The 17760-nt window shown below is 38.2% G+C and overlaps 3 protein-coding genes across 7 annotated transcripts; all 3 read right to left on the bottom strand.

Moving 5' to 3' along the window:
* Window positions 1-1640: 1640 nt before the first annotated feature.
* On the bottom strand, window positions 1641-4020 carry LOC111432549 (60S ribosomal protein L35a-1-like). 2 transcript variants are annotated; one of them, XM_023069486.1, is made up of 6 exons: window positions 3903-4020; window positions 3745-3810; window positions 3617-3652; window positions 3168-3396; window positions 3031-3073; window positions 1641-1828 (listed from the first exon to the last, which is right to left on the bottom strand). In XM_023069486.1, exons 2-5 carry the CDS (start codon window positions 3774-3776, stop codon window positions 3032-3034), a joined length of 339 nt encoding a protein of 112 aa, XP_022925254.1. In that variant the 5' UTR covers window positions 3777-3810; window positions 3903-4020; the 3' UTR covers window positions 1641-1828; window position 3031. The 2 variants fall into 2 exon arrangements, with proteins under 2 accessions (XP_022925254.1, XP_022925256.1); XM_023069488.1 differs by having other exon boundaries at window positions 3745-3825; window positions 3903-4008.
* Window positions 4021-5159: 1139 nt separating this feature from the next.
* LOC111432562 (MACPF domain-containing protein CAD1-like) lies at window positions 5160-9911 on the bottom strand. Its single transcript, XM_023069509.1, has 7 exons — window positions 9003-9911; window positions 7672-7910; window positions 7398-7593; window positions 7226-7303; window positions 6802-6985; window positions 6549-6712; window positions 5160-6005 (listed from the first exon to the last, which is right to left on the bottom strand). The coding sequence occupies exons 1-7, from the start codon at window positions 9258-9260 to the stop codon at window positions 5367-5369; spliced, it is 1758 nt and encodes a 585-aa protein (XP_022925277.1). The 5' UTR covers window positions 9261-9911; the 3' UTR covers window positions 5160-5366.
* Window positions 9912-10526: 615 nt separating this feature from the next.
* On the bottom strand, window positions 10527-17379 carry LOC111432558. 4 transcript variants are annotated; one of them, XM_023069503.1, is made up of 7 exons: window positions 17256-17379; window positions 16955-17078; window positions 15280-15438; window positions 14980-15198; window positions 12981-13066; window positions 11384-12893; window positions 10527-11298 (listed from the first exon to the last, which is right to left on the bottom strand). In XM_023069503.1, exons 4-7 carry the CDS (start codon window positions 15131-15133, stop codon window positions 10604-10606), a joined length of 2445 nt encoding a protein of 814 aa, XP_022925271.1. In that variant the 5' UTR covers window positions 15134-15198; window positions 15280-15438; window positions 16955-17078; window positions 17256-17379; the 3' UTR covers window positions 10527-10603. The 4 variants fall into 4 exon arrangements, with proteins under 4 accessions (XP_022925271.1, XP_022925269.1, XP_022925270.1 ...); XM_023069501.1 differs by lacking the exon at window positions 16955-17078; XM_023069502.1 differs by lacking the exons at window positions 15280-15438; window positions 16955-17078.
* Between the last annotated feature and the right edge of the window lie 381 nt (window positions 17380-17760).

The following is a 17760-nucleotide window of genomic DNA, read 5'->3' as shown; positions in this document are numbered from 1 at the left end:
GGGCAGGTATCCGGTGGCTTACAACCTACCATGTACTTTCTATATATATATATATATATATATATATATATATATATATATATTTTCCCAATAATGCTTTAAAAGTTTATATATAATTTTTTAGAAATTTTGAAAAATGATTTTGTTTCATTTTTTATTTACTTTATTGCTATATAAAATCTAATTTATCATATATATATATATATATATATAACTTATTTATTTTAAATGTTGAAGATAAACTTTTTAATTTAGTTTTTTCATAATTTTTTAATATAACGTATCTCAAAACTTATTTTTACACATTTTCATGCTCAATTTGTTATTTTGTGGGTTAATTTTCTATTAATTAATTTATAATAATTCGCTAATTTTTCGTTACTATTAAAATTAATTACAAAATTCTACATCATAATTATTTCAAATTAATTAATGAAATGGAAAAAATGATCATTAGTAGTGAAAAATTGAAAGCGTAAAATCTTCAAACTTATGAAATTAATAGAAATTAAACAAAAAAGAAAAAAGAAAAAGAAAAAATAATAATAATTTAAAATTAAGGAAGGAAATAAAAATTAAACTCAAAATTAATATATAAATGTCTAACATTTTAAAAATGAAGGGTTGAAATGGAAAGAATATTTTTATCTTCTAAAAGGTAAAAATGTATTCCTATTTTTCAATTTTTCACTCTATTCAACGTAAATTTATTTTTTTCTTTTCGACTTTTTTGACAATATTACTCTCTCTACCTTACTTTTTTTTGACAATATGTAATTTTTAAAATTTAGATATTAAAATATAATGATTCTAAATAGACGAAGAAACTCAAATTCATGTAGGAGCTAAATGGAACCACGTGCTCTCACTGTACCCTGTCATTTTGTGTGCTAAATGAAACTCGAATTTGTGACTAGTTTTGGTTTTTTATGGTTTGTCAATCTATGCACGAACATTTTCATATTCTCGGCATTTTATGCTTGTCAAAAGCATTCGATCAAACATGTTATTGGGAATTTTATCTAAGAATGAATAATGGAAAGATTTCATTGCCAATCTAACGCAATAACATTCTAGATAGTAAATTTTAGGAGATGAATAGTAGAAAGTAAAAAGATACATACACTTAATCAACTGGACTATACCATATTGTTCAAATACATGTAAAAAAAAAAAAAAAAAAAAAAAAACTAACGAGAATGAGGGAGACAGAAAATAGAATAATGAGAGCAACACAAGTCAAACCGTCCAACAAAGAATAAGAGGAGAACAAAGCGAGTCTCGACAGACATGAGAATTACTAATTAGAGCAACACAAGTCAAGTCGAAATAGGGAATTACTAATTCCCCATCTCATTCGAGACGGAGGACGGATCGAGTCCATCAAACCGTCCAACAAAGAATAAGAGGAGAACAAAGCGACAATCACAGACATGGTTTACTGGTTTACTAACTGTCAACCTTTAAAAAAACTATATAATTAAATATTTCATAAATAAAAATATTAAAAGTTAATATGAATGCTTTTTTTCTTCTTTTACGAGTCCGTATTATTTGTAGAGATAACAATATAGACCAAAATATTAAACGCATCAACAAATATCCGTCTAAATTTAAGTGACTACCATTTTAACTCAACCTTAATATGAAGCTCGGTCAAAATTGAAAGTAATATTCCATAATGAACGTCGAAAATTTAGTCAAGTTTTACATGAAAACATCATCACCTAAACATTGGGTCCAGAAGGAAGAAAGTAAAAGAAAAATATTGTTCCATCCAAGTCCACAAAGAAATGAAACCTGACCTCTAGCTAGCTCATCAGAGGAACTGCAAACAAAATATAAAACAAAAGGAGAGATATCAGAAACGGGGTTTCAAAATCATCATAGATAAATGCGTTGAAGAGAAGACGTGACTAAATGCACAAACGGATTTCTAATATGGATCGAACACGACACAGACAATTACGCAAATGAACTAAAATCAGTACGGGAAATGAATCTACATTTCATGGACAGCTTGATTCGTGATGTTGAAAGATATGCGTGGGAGGAAAAATAAAAGATAAAGTTATTATTCAAGAAATGAGTAGACAAAGCTATAGATTGATCCAAGACAACTGAGAATCGAATCTGGCTTCGAACAGTTCATATGAAGTGCAACTTAGAACTGTAGGAGACACAAAGGTGGATAGAACCAGGGCTACAAAGGTACTAATAGATGAGTGAAAGACATCTGATCTGTAAGTGGTGGGACTGGAATAAGTGAATTGTGAGGAAATGGACTCACAAAAAAACTTATACATCGGTCTGGAAGTAAAACTAGGATTCCTACAGTGAGGACCAAATGTGATAGAGTGTCTCGTTTATACAAAGACATTGAGTATCTATTTTATTGATTGATGGAATGGATTCCAAAAGAATGTTCGACCCGAGCCTACTCTATGTAACAGGATAGAATATTGGATAAAAACATAGAAGTTGAAAACATGATGAACATAAAAATTAAAACAAACATTTTTTTAGTTCAAAATTGAAACAAACTTCATTCTTAAAACATTCTACATCAAAGTACTTCAACTCTATAAAAAAAGAAGCACTACACTATGGGAAGAACGCATAAAGATGCCTCACGAATTTCTGATTGCAATATGATGCTCCATTTGGAGATTGAGGAGTCAGAACAAACCACATATAATCATTTTGGAATAAACAGACAAAGGAAGATGACAACATCCAACAACAGAAAAGAAAAACGAAGATTGAGGAACATAGTCCAGCAAGTTAATGAAGTACAAATTAAAGTGACACAATGATCACAGGATTATGTCACAAACGAACTATTAACAGTGCAAACAAAAATTGAATGTCGGAAATGAATAGCAACGAAGTATGCAATATCAAGTTATGCTGTGTTATTATCACATGATTAAGATGAACAGCATGGATGATTTTTTCCTTCATACAACACTAAATGCAAATGGTAACTAACAATTTTAAAGACTAAAACAATGGAAGCCGGGTGTGTACCTCAAATATTGCTGGGGTACATAAATACCCTAACTTTATCACCCTGCAAAATTGTCCAGTAATTCAATCAGAAAACACATCCCCAATTTACAATCCTTGAAAGTATATGAAGTAACAGCAAAATCATTCCATTTTACCATGGATTTTGGGGGCAAGTTTGACTTGAACTTAGCTCGAACAATGCCACTGTTACCATGAGCCCTGGATACTTTGCCCCAAATGCATCGATAGTGAGTTCCATTTTGCTTCACTTTGGCCTTGTAAATGTATGCCAAGCGTTTTCCAGCATACCACGCGACCTCTTCCTTGGTATTCACACCTTCAATCTGGATCAGTGATGTTCTTGGATACTGGTTTGACTTCGACCTAAACACCAACCGCACATTCTTAGCTCCCTCACAAACTACAACATCCCTCAGTAACTTACAACTAAACCTAACGCATATTTCAATTCCAGTTTCGTTCATTTTCTCGGCATCGCACCACATTAAAGAGTACTCTATTGCACCATTTTCTGTTTTCCAATCACATACTACGCATCACTAAAAGATAACGATTATTCCATTATCAAAGAAAAACCAATTACCTCTTGTAGCCAAGGACAGTTCCTCTGACGTAGAGTCTGAAACAAACACAAAAGATTAGCACAGCATTGTGAAGAACAAATAAAATCAAACAATCAAAACAGGTCGATCTAGGGCTCAGGAAAGAGACCTGACTCTTTCTCCCTTGCTTCCCTTCACCATGGCTGCCGCAGTCTAAGGTTCAAGAAAACGACCACTGCAAGGCAAGAAACTAAGAATTGAGATCCGTAGTCAAATGTAAATGCTGTGGAGAAGGAAAAAAAAAGGAAATCTTAGAGGAATAATCACCTTCGATTTGGAGGTTGAAGTGCGGAAGATGGAGCTGTGTTCGGCGGAGAAGGCGAGCGCCAGTAGAAGAGGAAGCTTTTATAGTGGAGGTTGAGGGCCAAAATGATTTGAAGCACTTCTAGGGTTTCTCTGTCGGGTAATACGATGTTTATTTTTTTATTATTTTTTTTCAACTTCTCCAAAAGAGTTTTAACTATTTAAATTTTAAGCTTAGGAATTTATTAAATATTTTTTTAATATAAGTATAAATTTGTTAAAGAAATAAAATTTAGAAATTAGACTTGTAATTTAATTTAATTTCAAATGAAAACGGTAGAAATGGACGTTAGAAATCAAAAATTAACCGTCGCTGATGAGGTAATATCAAAATACACTATTAATTTAAATTTAAAATGTTATATATTTTAAAGGTCAAGAATCGATTATAAAAGTTATTTTCACCTATGCAACTTAAATAAAAGTTTTATGGGCAAAATCTCATAATTCACTCGATGTTAAGATTAGGTCGCATATAATCATTTTGTGAAATATAAACTTTCTCGGTTAACAAATTTATAAAGAAAGATTAAATATTTCATGACAGAGTCTTATACAAACTGATTGTATAACATATCCCCACTTACGTGTGGTCAATGAAATAATTTGGATCAAATTATTTAAAATAATTAAAATGTGGGTTGCATCAATAGTGTTATCGAGATAAGCCACCGAGTATTATTCGTATGCTATAACATTTTAGGTTATTTCTTCAATATAATCCTCGTGTATATCAGACATATACAGTTCAAAATTATAAGAACTTTAGATTTTCATACCTTAGGTAACATTATACTACAAATAAACAATCAATATTATTATTAAAAACCTAATAATAACTACGAGGTTTTATGATATAAATCCTAATAATCTGACGTCCGATTAACACCAAATTTTGTAAGCTCTCACATATAACTTATACAAACTTAACCCCAAAATAGCAGGTCAAAACTCACGTCAGAACCCTAACTTTTAAGGTTATGGTCTATGACCCCATCTACCAATCTCTTACCTAACTCGACAATCTTGCCTGCTATTCTTGGTGTGATAAATGATGCAACATTCTTCTCGGTTGCATCATGACACTTAAACACTTCAAATAAGTGATTGATAGCTAAATCAATCATATCACGATATCAATTACGTCAAATTACTATCTCGAACCTAAACTTATAGCAATTATCGAACAAGAACAAAGATAAACAAAAGCATGAACAAAGCTTTTGCTTTTTAAATTATATATAAACTTTGGCACCAGTTAGCAGTAGGGATTCATAAATTTAAATTCAAAACTAGTCTACCACTTGATTATGTTCATCAAACTGCAACAATTCTTTTTACAAGTTTGATGAACTCAGTTTATCTTCAGATATACTACTTCCTTCTACCTACCATTATGATTATAGGGAAGTCATATCATACCTGCTCTCAATAGTTGAGCAACGAGTACTTTACTCTCAACACAATTCTACTCTTTTCCACGCCTAGCTTCGCACCTGTAACCAGCCAGTGACCTGGAGAATCTTGAGGCCCCTTGCTCATCTCCGTCGTGTCGACCAACTTCGCAAGCTTGTTGCCTTGTATGTTTTTCGAACCTGAACTCGAATCATCAGCAGCAGCATTACTATTATCACTGGACGAGACTAGTTTTTTCGACTTGTCGTTTGGCAAATGATCCCATAATGTTCTTCGTATCGTACATCCTGGCAGTCTAGAATACAGAAGTTTCATGTACAAAACGTTTCTTGATCCGAAACCCCAGACTCCAAGCTGAGCTCCGGTGACTATGTAAACACCAGATAACTCGCCCATGAAGGTTTCGGGGTTTTCGATAGGTGCGGTGCTCACGTGCGAAAAGTTCTTCCACTTTACTGGCTCGAACCATCGGCTATCTTGTTCCTCTGGCCCCTGCCACTTGGGAGCACCGATTGCAATGTGTGTGTCCCAGTATGGCTGCAGGATTTTTGGAAGAGTAGCTAGGTGTTGAAGATGGATACTCAACCGATTCTGCTTGCCCCCTTCGAGAGACAAACACATACCCGTCACTGGCTTACGTCCTATCAGTATCTGCATTATCATCGAGTCAACTTCATTTCATCACAAAATATTGTTTCACCAAAAAACTTGGAAGCATTTTAAGTTTTATGATACCTAAATACAACAAAATCAATGTGGATAATGGATACAACATATTAAGGGCATGAACTAGTCAGTCATCGAAGAGTCAGAATATAGAGCAAAATAGCCTAGAAAAAGTGAATTGATGAACATTGGTACAGAAAATATAAGACTAGGTGGAATAAAAAACACTGCATTCAGATCTAGAGAAGGCTAATTGCGTAAAATCGTTCAAAATCAAGATCGATGCGAACGTTTTCTTATTTTTTTATTGATGTCGTTTATGAACGAGGAAGCATGATGCAGATTAGAATTAGAAATAGCACTGTGCGCGTCTGGTAAATTTTCTAAAACAAATGAATGAAGAATGTTTTGACACAGTTCTCTACATCCTGATTCTGAAACCAGAAGACTTATTGCAATTTCAGAAAAGTTACGGTTTCATGTTCACGAAATGAATATCGAATAAGCAAGTTAAAAATAAGATCAAACCTGTTCAATGCTGACATATAGTTTTTGCCCCATTATGCTGAATTGCAAAGACGGGCATACCGGTTCTTTCCTTTGATGGCCAGGAATCGTGTCACGCACAGGAGCCCATACCCGAGGAATTTGAAACTCCAGGAAATATCTAAGTTCTTCTAATGGAGGTTTATCTGCAAAAAGGAAAACTCTCAGATCAGATTTAGAGATTGCAGGTGGACGAATACAAGTTTACTGATGCAGTAGAGCCGTGTATTCGTACATTCAAGATAGAGACGAATAGCTCGAGTTAAATGCTCCTTTCCAGCTACACCGTCAAGGAGAGCAGTTATCGGGTAAAAAGTCATCTCAATTACGTCTGGGGAGGACCTAACTGTTTTTGCCCACTTGACATGGTTTTGTTCTAAGTCATCTCCTCCTCTCCTCCGGAATATGACCGTGACATCCTAATTCATTAACATATAATAAATAACAAGCCACAACAAAATGAATCAACCATGAACTAACATTAGCGATCAAAGCGACGACAAACTAAAACGTCAATGGTTTCAGCAATCAAAGTGAATAACATGGCCAAAACATATCAAGTAGTGAGGAAAATGATCAAAATGAGTAAACAATAAAATTATACGTGCCCAGTGAGCGTAAAATCAGTTCTTCGAATAAATAACATAATTTCCACATACTTCTTTACCGGAGGGATATGGAGCAGAGGTAGGCTGAGGATATACCCCTTGGTTGTTGAATAGTCCTCCGTCGAGGCCCTGCAGGATTACGATATGAAGTAGGGATTAGGAAAAGGAAACTAAGTCTTCCCATAAATTAACGGGAGGAGTGTTTCAAACTTCTGTAAATAACCTTTTCCTTAAGTTTTCTACTTCCGGAACCTGCTTGGCCTTGCGTGTCAGAAAACCTCTGGTTTGCAATGTCCTGTACATATCTCTTTACCTCCATGGTTGATAAAGGAGAAGACTGGTGTTGTTTAACATATATCACATCCTTTCCACCAATAGTTATAGATGTGATTACATGTGTCCCAAAATTCTCAATAAAGCTGCCAGGAAATAAACTCGAGATCAGGAGAAAGCTTTATTGGCATTATATCACTTGCAAGAATGTGAAGGCTTCTCACCTTGCCAAGGCAGGTGGATCCCAAGAAGTTGGAACAGACCGCTTGACGTTTTCGTGCAACAATAATGAGGTACTCGTCAACTGAAATTTTGCAAGTGGAATATAAAATCCATCCGTGGAAAGGTTCTTTGCTGCTGCAGCATCAATCTGCTTTGAACCAGTGAAGCCGAATGCAGTATTAAAACTACCAGATGGATAACCTTCGGAAAGACCATCCTTTTGATTGAAATAATCTACCATCTGCAAGTATATAATCATGAGTGCATTGGTCAGTTCACTTGCAATAGCAACAGGGTTCTCCAAGGATAGTCCATAAGTTACTATCTACACAGCATAATTATGAGAAAAAATGCTGGGTTTAAAATTTTAAAAAAGAATTGTTAAGTAAAGGAATATCTGCTGACAAGGGAAGAGAGGCAGCCAACTGGTCATAAACTAAATTACAGTGCAACAGTCTAAGCCCACCGCTAGTAAATATTGTCCTCTTTGGACTTTCCATCCAAGTTTTTATAACGCGTCTTTGTAAAACGTGTCTGCTAGGGAGAGGTTTTCACACCCTTATAAAGAATGTTTCGTTCTCCTCCCCAACTGATGTGGGATCTCACAATCCACCCCCCCTTCAAGGCCCAATGTTCTCGTTGACACTCATTCCCTTCTCCAATCGATGTGGGACCCCCCAATCCACCCCCTTTTGGGGCCCAACGACCTTGCTGGCACACCACCTCGTGTCCACTCCCTTCGTGGCTCAGCCTCTTCACTGGCACATCCCCCGGTGTCTAGCTCTAATACCATTTGTAATAGCCCAAGTCCACTGCTCGCAGATATTATCCTCTTTGGGCTTTCCTTTCAGGCTTCCCCTCATTGTTTTTAAAACGTGTCTTTTTAAAAGGTGTTTGCTAGGGAGAGGTTTCCACACCCTTACAAAGAATGTTTCGTTCTCCTCCCCAACCGACGTGGGATCTCATATACAATTTCTTCTTGGGGTACTCTTGACAAAACAAAAAACTTAAAAGTTTTTGCCTAGAAAAGATGACAAAGGTGACTAATCGTACATAAAGTAAAGGGTATTATAAAAGCTATTTCAAATTATAACGATTCTACATCACCAGATTATGGCAAACATGGATAGAGATGCATCTTTTATCCAACTTTTCATCTGGCCAGGCAAGATAAAGATAGACATGAGGAATTATCCTCAAGTCGTTAAAAACTCATAATCGCTACCAAATCAAGGCAGCATATAATCAACTTCTGATCAATTTGTTGTAGTCGCCATGAAACAATTCCTTGATTAGGAAACTAAAGATATAGAAAATTTATATAGTTAGTTACCTCATCGAAACTACAAATTCCAGAAGATCGATGCCCAATAGGCTGCTGAAAGTTCTTGATATCCCAGGAAACATTGAGCAAAACTACATCATCATACAAACAGATATCCCTAGTGTGTTCATCGTCAACCTCTACTATGGTAGAGCCAGCTACGCCTTTACAATATAGTAACCTTGTATCAAAATTTACATCAAACCCTCTACCAAGTGCCTGTACAGCGTTAATAGCAGTGTGCAACGCAGTTCCACTCTCCTCCATTTCTCATCCGAAATCCTCCAAAGAGAAACAAGAACACTCCTCCTCCTGGATCAAAAGCAACCCCAAATCGGAACGGTACCAACCCACCTAAAAATCTTGTGCTTATTTTCCTGGAACCCCACGAAAATTAGGGTTTTACTCTCATCGATGCATTCCTCAATCGAACTGGTCATTGATTCTCAATCGAACTCTTCTTCTTCGTCTTCTCCTCCTCCTCTTCCCGCCTGAAGAATCAATTCCGAAGGAAATCCCGACGGTAGATCTTCAAACTGGATGGAAGATACTCCGAAACCTTGTCTTCAACTGCAAAATTCTTGACTCCACTCCGATATTTCTAGTGTCAATTTGGGCATATGCATTGACTCTACAGATGTTGCTCAACACGGAAATCAAGGGAATGATTTAAGGCGATAAAATCGCCACCGGAAATCGTGGCAATTGAAATCGAATTCTGAAAATTTTGACAGAGGATCGATTTGGAGATCGAGAGGAATGGAGAAGAAGACTTTGATCAGAGATTTGAAGGTCGAATTCCTCTGGTCTTCGCTTCCGTCGTTATCACGAAACGAAGATTGCTTCCCTGCTTGATCAAGAATTCTAAAGCTTCCTTTTCAATCGTGCGTATTTACGTTCACAAATGTCAAAATCTCATAGCTCAATTTGGTTCTAATGATAATATACACTATAAAAATTAAAAAAAAAAAAAAAAAATCTAGATGTCAATAGTTTCTCACTTCTTAACTAATCTCTTAATCACTTCGTTCATGTGAGATTGCAAATCGGTTGGAGAGAGGAATGAATAATTCTTTATAAGGGTGTGGAAACTAGCTCTTAACAGATGTGTTCTAAAACCTTGAGGGAAAACTCGAAAGGAAAAGCCAAAAGAGGACAATACCTGCTAGCGGTGGGCTTGCTTAGGTATACTGTTACCGTACACATTTCAATTCTATCTCATCGGGTACTCACCGGCTTCCTAAAGTACACTGACTCGTCCCTCAGTTGAAAGACCAACGCATATCCCGAGACCCTGGAGAGTAGCCCGCTCAACCCCACTTCCTCTCACAACCTCGGTTCCCTTTTCTGAAACCTACATTTCACATGAACCGGGTAGGAACAGAAAAACAGAGGTAGAGCTGCAAAACTTTAGTGATTGTTTTTACACATCAAAACAAGAGCACTCCAAGTTCTACAAGGAATCATCTTTGAAGATGTTCATCATGTAAGCAACTATAATAATAACTCATGAACAAATAATGAATTATGTATAATTATGTACACAAGACATGGACATTGCCACTATACAGTATCAACAACAACTACCCACAACAATCCTACCGACCAGGTTACAAAAAGTACGAACGAGTTCGATAAGCAGTTGACAACCTCAGTACTTCATCTAAAAGATCATCAAGAATCAAATCCTCCAACTCGAGAGATACGTACTCCGACTCGGATTCAAGGTTCATCCAATCATCGCCTTTTCGTAAATCTCTCTCCACAACATCGTCCAAAAACTGGTCTAGTTCGGGTCCTAAGCATAGGTACCACGCAACTTTTTCTCGGACCTCCTCGAGAACGTATAGTCCAAGTGGCATTGGACGGAGTTGACTTTTCGAGGAGAACGTTTTGAGGAAACAAATGAATGATTTTTCAAATACATTATGTAATGTCTCATAAACTAAATCAATCATAAGCTGATGATCAGAATCTTGATCAACCTTCTCCCAAGAGCGTTCGAGTTCGAATCTTTTGTAAGAGTGAGCCTCCTCTCCTCCTCCCTCGAACATCGAAGAACCGAGCGGTTGGTTTATTGCGTGATCGGTTTCGATAAGGCTGGTGAGCTGAAGAATGTACCTCATATAGTCGAAGTCACCGTTATTGATTCGATCGGGTTCGGAATGCAGAAGGAAAGATAGAGAAATCTTTTCAGTATCATCAATTATCTCATGATTCACAACGGTTTCAAAAGGTGGTAAAGCTTCTACGCTCGCCTCGGTAAATTGGTCGTTGGATGGTTCGAGTTCATTTACAATGCAACCTGACACGGTTCAACCAAACGCGTTTTTACGTAAGCTTCATAAAAGAGAACAGCATTAGTAGAACAAGATTGAATAGCTGTTTACCTTCTAAATCGAAGAGCTCGTGTTCTTGTTCTTGTTCTTGTTCATCAGCAGCCTCGTCGACATCTTGAATTTCCAACAGATGACGTTTACTGTCTGAAACATCAAGGCAAGGCATTTGCTTCCAAAGCTCAGCTGTCTCATCATTTTCGACCTCGTTTACGCTACCTAAATGATCAACAGCTATGTTATCATCACCTTGTTCTAACGCACTCGAAGCACTAGGCAACGGTTGAGATATCTCTACGTTCAACCGATGAGCTGGATTCTCGTCTCTTCGAACGTTATTACTGAAATGTACCACACCCCTTTTCGGTTTTTCGGGTCGAGAAACACCATGAGGAGGCTCAGTAAATAATGTATAAAAGAGATTAATATCCGGCATAGAAAGATTCCTTCCGAACGACTTTACAGGCGTCTCTCTAATCGGAATCTTATTGAACTTTTCTTCTCTGTTTCTATTGAAACCATACTCGGACAGTTGAGAACATCTTTCCAGTGAAGCAGTTCCTGTCTTGGTTTGAACTTCCTTATCAAGATTATCACTCTCAGAACTAGCAGCCTCACTATAGCCTCTAAAACCCGAGCCATCTTCGCTTGCAGTCATTTCTGATCTTTCCTGAGCCTCATTTCTGTCGGGAAGTTCATGTCGAGAACGATCTGCGGTCGGTGTTCGTTTACCTGGTTTCTGGTTATTTCCCTTCTTCCTATCCTTGATAGAGTGCCTTATTTTCTTCCTAATAAAGTTGAAACGCTTGATAACCAATTGATTCCACCCGACATACTTTAGTCCACGGTTCGAACCCAAAGAAAACGAGCTCGGTTGCTGTCGATGGCTCGAAGAACTATTAGAGTCACAAGGTGTCACATCTTCATTCATAGAAGAATCAGATTCAACCAACTTTGATGGTTGAGGGGCAGACTTTTTCCCTTTTGGAAACGACTCGGTCAGCTTGTGTTGGAGTGAGCTAAGCTTTTTGAATCCTTTTCGAGCTAAACCAGGAGCGGGAAAGGACCGTGATTTTGCTAGACTTGCAGACGACTTCGTATTTTTCGGGGTTCGGGGCGTGTGGCTATCGAATGAACCTTGTAACAATTCAGCAAATATTATTCTATTTGCCTTGAATACCTCTTCCCCATCATCATCTTCCTTTCTTTTCTTTACTTCTTCATTACATTTTTCTGTACAAGATGTCAACTTCATATCAATCTTTCTCTGAACAAAGTAATCAATATCCATGGCATCCAAAGAATTGCTCTTCAGCCCATTTGCTACTAATTTCATGCCACTTTTTTGCTGAGGACTGACTCGGCTGCTACCCGTGCTGCCTTCTGGAGAACAACACGAAGACTCGAAATGATGAATCGAGTGTGTTCGACTCAACCTTCGTTGCGAATTGGAGCTCAACTTCCAGTCTTCTATGCTTTCTTCCTCTGATGTCTCTTTAGCCATCACTTCACTTACCTGAGCTGCTCCAGATCTTCTATTATAAGGGCAACTCTGTGCAGTACACTGATAAAAGTATGATACATTCAGAACTTACTAATACTATCTTACATTAATGTTTCATTATCTCTGATAATGCTAAGATGACCTTACAAATTGAGGCGTGTTGTTATCGTTCATTTGTTCCGGCACTTCCGTGCCGTGGTGGCTGTACGGAGTCGATTTCGAACCTCCCTTGCCTGCATATGAGGTTTGAAGTAGCACTTAAAATACTTGGAAAGGGAAAATGAAATCAGATGAACTATATCGATACGAGAAATAGGATGCTGTTGGCTCAGTTGCCATAGCTATATCGACACGAGAAATGGGATGCTGTTGGCCCAGTTGCCATAGCTATGTTGACACGAAAGATAGGATGCTGTTGGCTCAGTTGTCATAGCTATATCGACACGAGAAATAGGATGCTGTTGGCTCAGTTGCCATAGCTATATCGACATGAAAACTAGGATGCTGTTGCCTCCCATAGCTATATCGACATGAAAACTAGGATGCTGTTGGCTCGGTTGCCATAGCTATATCGACACGAAAACTAGGATGCTATTGGCCCAGTTTCCATAGCTATATCGACACGCAAACTAGGATGCTGTTGGCCCAGTTGCCATAGCTATATCGACACTAAAACTAGGATGCTGTGCTCAGTTGCCAAAGCTATATCGACACGAAAACTAGGATCCTGTTGGCTCAGTTGCCATAGCTATATCGACACGAAAACTAGGATCCTGTTGGCCCAGTTGCCATAGCTATATCGACACGAGAAATAGGATGCTGTTGGCCCAGTTGCCATAGCTATATCGACACGAAAACTAGGATCCTGTTGGCCCAGTTGCCATAGCTATATCGACACGAGAAATAGGATGCTGTTGGCCCAGTTGCTATAGCTATATTGACACGAAAAATAAAATGTTGTTGGTCCAGTTGCCATAGCTACATCAACACGAAAAATAGAATGTTGTTGGGATGCTCTTGGCCCAGTTGCCATAGCTATATCGACCCGAAAACTAGGATGCTGTTGGCTTGGTCGCCATAGCTATATCGACACGAAAACTAGGATGCTGTTGGCCCAGTTGCCATAGCTATATCGACACTAAAACTAGGATGCTGTTGGCTCAGTTGCCAAAGCTATATCGACACGAAAACTAGGATCCTGTTGGCTCAGTTGCCATAGCTATATCGACACGAAAACTAGGATCCTGTTGGCCCAGTTGCCATAGCTATATCGACACGAGAAATAGGATGCTGTTGGCCCAGTTGCTATAGCTATATTGACACGAAAAATAAAATGTTGTTGGCCCAGTTTCCATAGCTACATCAACACGAAAAATAGAATGTTGTTGGGATGCTCTTGGCCCAGTTGCCATAGCTATATCGACCCAAAAACTAGGATGCTGTTGGCTCAGTCGCCATAGCTATATCGACACGAAAACTAGGATGCTGTTGGCCCAGTTGCCATAGCTATATCGACACAGAAACTAGGATGTTGTTGGCTCAGTTGCCATAGCTATATCGACACGAAAACTAGGATGCTGTTGGCCCAGTTTCCATAGCTATATCGACATGAAAACTAAGATGCTGTTGGCCCAGTTGCCATAGCTATATCGACACAAAAACTAGGATGTTGTTGGCTCAGTTGCCATAGCTATATCGACACGAAAACTAAGATGCTGTTGGCCCAGTTGCCATAGCTATATCGACACGAAAACTAAGACACTGTTAGCCCAGTTGCCATAGCTATATCGACATGAAAACTGGGATGCTGTTGGTCCAGTTGCCATAGCTATATCGACACGGAAACTAGGACGCTGTTGGCCCAGTAGCCATAGCTATATCGACAGGAAAACTAGGATGTTGTTGGCTCAGTTGCCATAGCTATATCGACACGAAAACCAGCTTCAACCAGTTTTCCCATCCCATCTCCACTCAAATCCTATCGATCCCCTCTAACAGCTAATAGTTGCACGATATCTAAACCGTTTTAACCAGAAAGTTAGAACTAGACTACACAAATCAAATGAATGATGCCAACAAAAACTTTAGTGGTTGAGAACAAAATACAGAAGCAATAGGCTAAAGTTCTTCATGTGCTCAAACTTACTTCTTGAATGCTTTCTGTAAGGAAGCATCTTTTTAACATTATGCCAGGGATGGTGATCAATGGCCTGAAATATGTTCCAGAAGCAGCCCGGAATGTTTCGGTTAAACGGCAGATTCGAGTCCTGGCGCCGTGTGTGCTTTTCCATTTTAAACATGATGAGACGTTTTCCTCCAAGCTCTCTACACACAGCTGCTTCTGTTTGCTATCATTCTTTATGAACTGAACATGATGTGGGGAAGCTTTTTTAGATAAGACATACAATACCATATTGTAAGAAGACTCGAAAACGGATATCTTAACTGTATTTTGAAAGCTTTTTGCTCGAGTTTCGAACACGGAAAACAGACATGAAAACTATCAGGTTGACTCGAATACTCGAACAATCACGATCGAGGACGGTTCAGATTGGTCTATATTTCAACAATGATGATCCTCTAAAGTCCAGTCAGAAAGTTCAATCTTGTAAAAGAAACATCAATAGATTTTTCAGGAGAAAGAACAAAACACAAAAAGAAACGTTACAGCAGAGCTCCCCCAAAAGAAACTCTCACAGGACAATATATTGATGCAGCTGAGACAAGTTAAAGCACCCTCAATAGTTATCATAGTATTTAAGAACAACCAAAAAGCGGGAACGGTTTTAAAATCTTAAATAGTACAAGCAATGTAACAGCCCAAGCCCACCGCTAGTAAATGTTACGTATCACGTCGGTCTCACGGTTTTACAATGTGTCTACTAGGGAGAGGTTTCTACACACTTAGAAGAAATGTTTAGTTCCCCTCACTAACCGATGTGAGATCTCACAATCCACCCCCCTTAGGAGCCAACGTCCTTGTTGGCACACAACCCAGTGTCTGGCACTGAAACCATTTCTAATAGCCTAGACCCACCGCTAGTAGATATTGTACGTTTTGGCCTATTACGTGTCGCCGTCAGCCTCACGATTTTAAGACACGTCTACTAGGGAAAGGTTTCCACATTCTTATAAGGAATGCTTTGTTTCCCTCTCCCACCGATGTGGGATCTCACAATCCACCCTCCTTGGGGGCCAACGTCCTCGCTGACACACCGCCCGGTGTCTGGCTCTAATACCATTTCTAATAGCCCAGACCCACTTCTAGTAGATATTGTCCACTTTGGCCCATTACGTATCGCGTCAGCCTCACAGTTTTATGACATGTCTACTAGGGAAAGGTTTACATATCCTTATAAGGAATGCTTCGTTCCCCTCTCCAACCAATATGGGGTCTCTCCAACCAATATGGGGTCTCACAATCCACCCCCCTGGGGACCAGTGTCCTCGTTAGCACACCGCTCAATATTTGGCTCTGATACCATTTTTAACAGCCCAAGCCCACTGCTAGTGTTCGCCTTGTGAGATCCCACATCAGTTGGAGAGAGGAACAAAACATTCTTTATAAGGGTGTAGAAACCTCTTCCTAGCAGACGCATTTTAAGACCGTGAGACTAACAATAATACGTCACAGGCCAAAGCGGACAATATTTGCTAGCGGTGGGCTTATGCTATTAAAAAAACTGGTATCAAAGCCAAACATCGGGCGGTGTGCTAGCGAGGATGCTGGCCCCCAATAAGGTAGATTGTGAGATCCCACATTGGTTGGAGAGGAGAACGAAACATTCCTTATAATGGTGTGGAAACCTCTCCCTAGTACACGCGTTTTAAAACCATGATGTTGATAACTATACGTAACGGACCAAAACATACAATATTTGCTAGCAGTGGGCGGAAAGAGACGAGACGGGGCTTTCTTTCTTTCAGAGGCTAAGAGAGTTTCACAGGCTAGACAGATTCACAAAGAGGCATCTCCAGGAGATGAGATAGAACACAACAAGTTTCAAAAGCTAACAATCCACACCCACATAAACATACAAGAAACTAAGAAACTAGGTGGGTTTGGCTTAATGAACAAGACATGATTTGAGGAGAACCAAAAGGAATCGCCATTGTTTTACCACAACAGTTTGATACATATTCATAAGGCGATGATATCATTTCAGAGCACAGGGGAAGCGATGGTATCATTTCATGGGTGTCTTCGCCTGGTCCAAACTCCATAGCCACGACCTCAGGGCAGAGCTTCATAAGATGAACACTAAAGAACTTAAACCCCTTTTCCTAGAAATCATAACCCCAAAAGCATTTTGTTCTTGTTCTTCTTCAACCCACCCCAAGTTTGATATTAGGAACACAAATCAATGATCTGAGAACTTCCAAATTTGTCGCAAAACAGAAATTTGTCTATATTTTGTTTACCTTTTTGGTTGGTTGTCGTTTGACCTGAATCCAGAGGCTAAGACCTTCAGCTTCAAAGCTTTCCATGAGTTTCTTGGCAGCCAAACAACTGTATGTTCCTCCATTATTCTAGGAAAGAACATGTTTTTTTCTTCTCATTTTCTTGCTTCTCCACATTAAAAATACCTTTTTTTATATTTTATTTCCACGCTCTAGCTGGTTTTTTTGTTTATTTATTTTTTAAATACAAAATATTTTTAAACAACAAATATTTATTAACATCCATTTTTTTATGCTAATTTATTCAATTTCCTCATTTTTTTTTTAAATTAAAGTTTTTTTAATTATTATTTTTTTATTTTATTTTTTTACAATTTCCTTAATAGGTTTCATGTTCTTCTATAAAAAATTTTGAATCGAGCTTGACTTTTGAAATCAAAATTCCTCGAATATAAAAACCGAAAACTAATGTATAATCAAATGTAAAATGATGTCATTTTTCATCGGAGAGAATCTTCTCGAACTA

This window comes from Cucurbita moschata, unplaced genomic scaffold (assembly GCF_002738365.1).
Source record: "Cucurbita moschata cultivar Rifu unplaced genomic scaffold, Cmos_1.0 Cmo_Scf00038, whole genome shotgun sequence".
Classification (NCBI taxonomy): Eukaryota; Viridiplantae; Streptophyta; class Magnoliopsida; order Cucurbitales; family Cucurbitaceae; genus Cucurbita; species Cucurbita moschata.
Note: the sequence above shows the minus strand (reverse complement) of the source record. Positions and strands in the feature narration are given on the sequence as shown.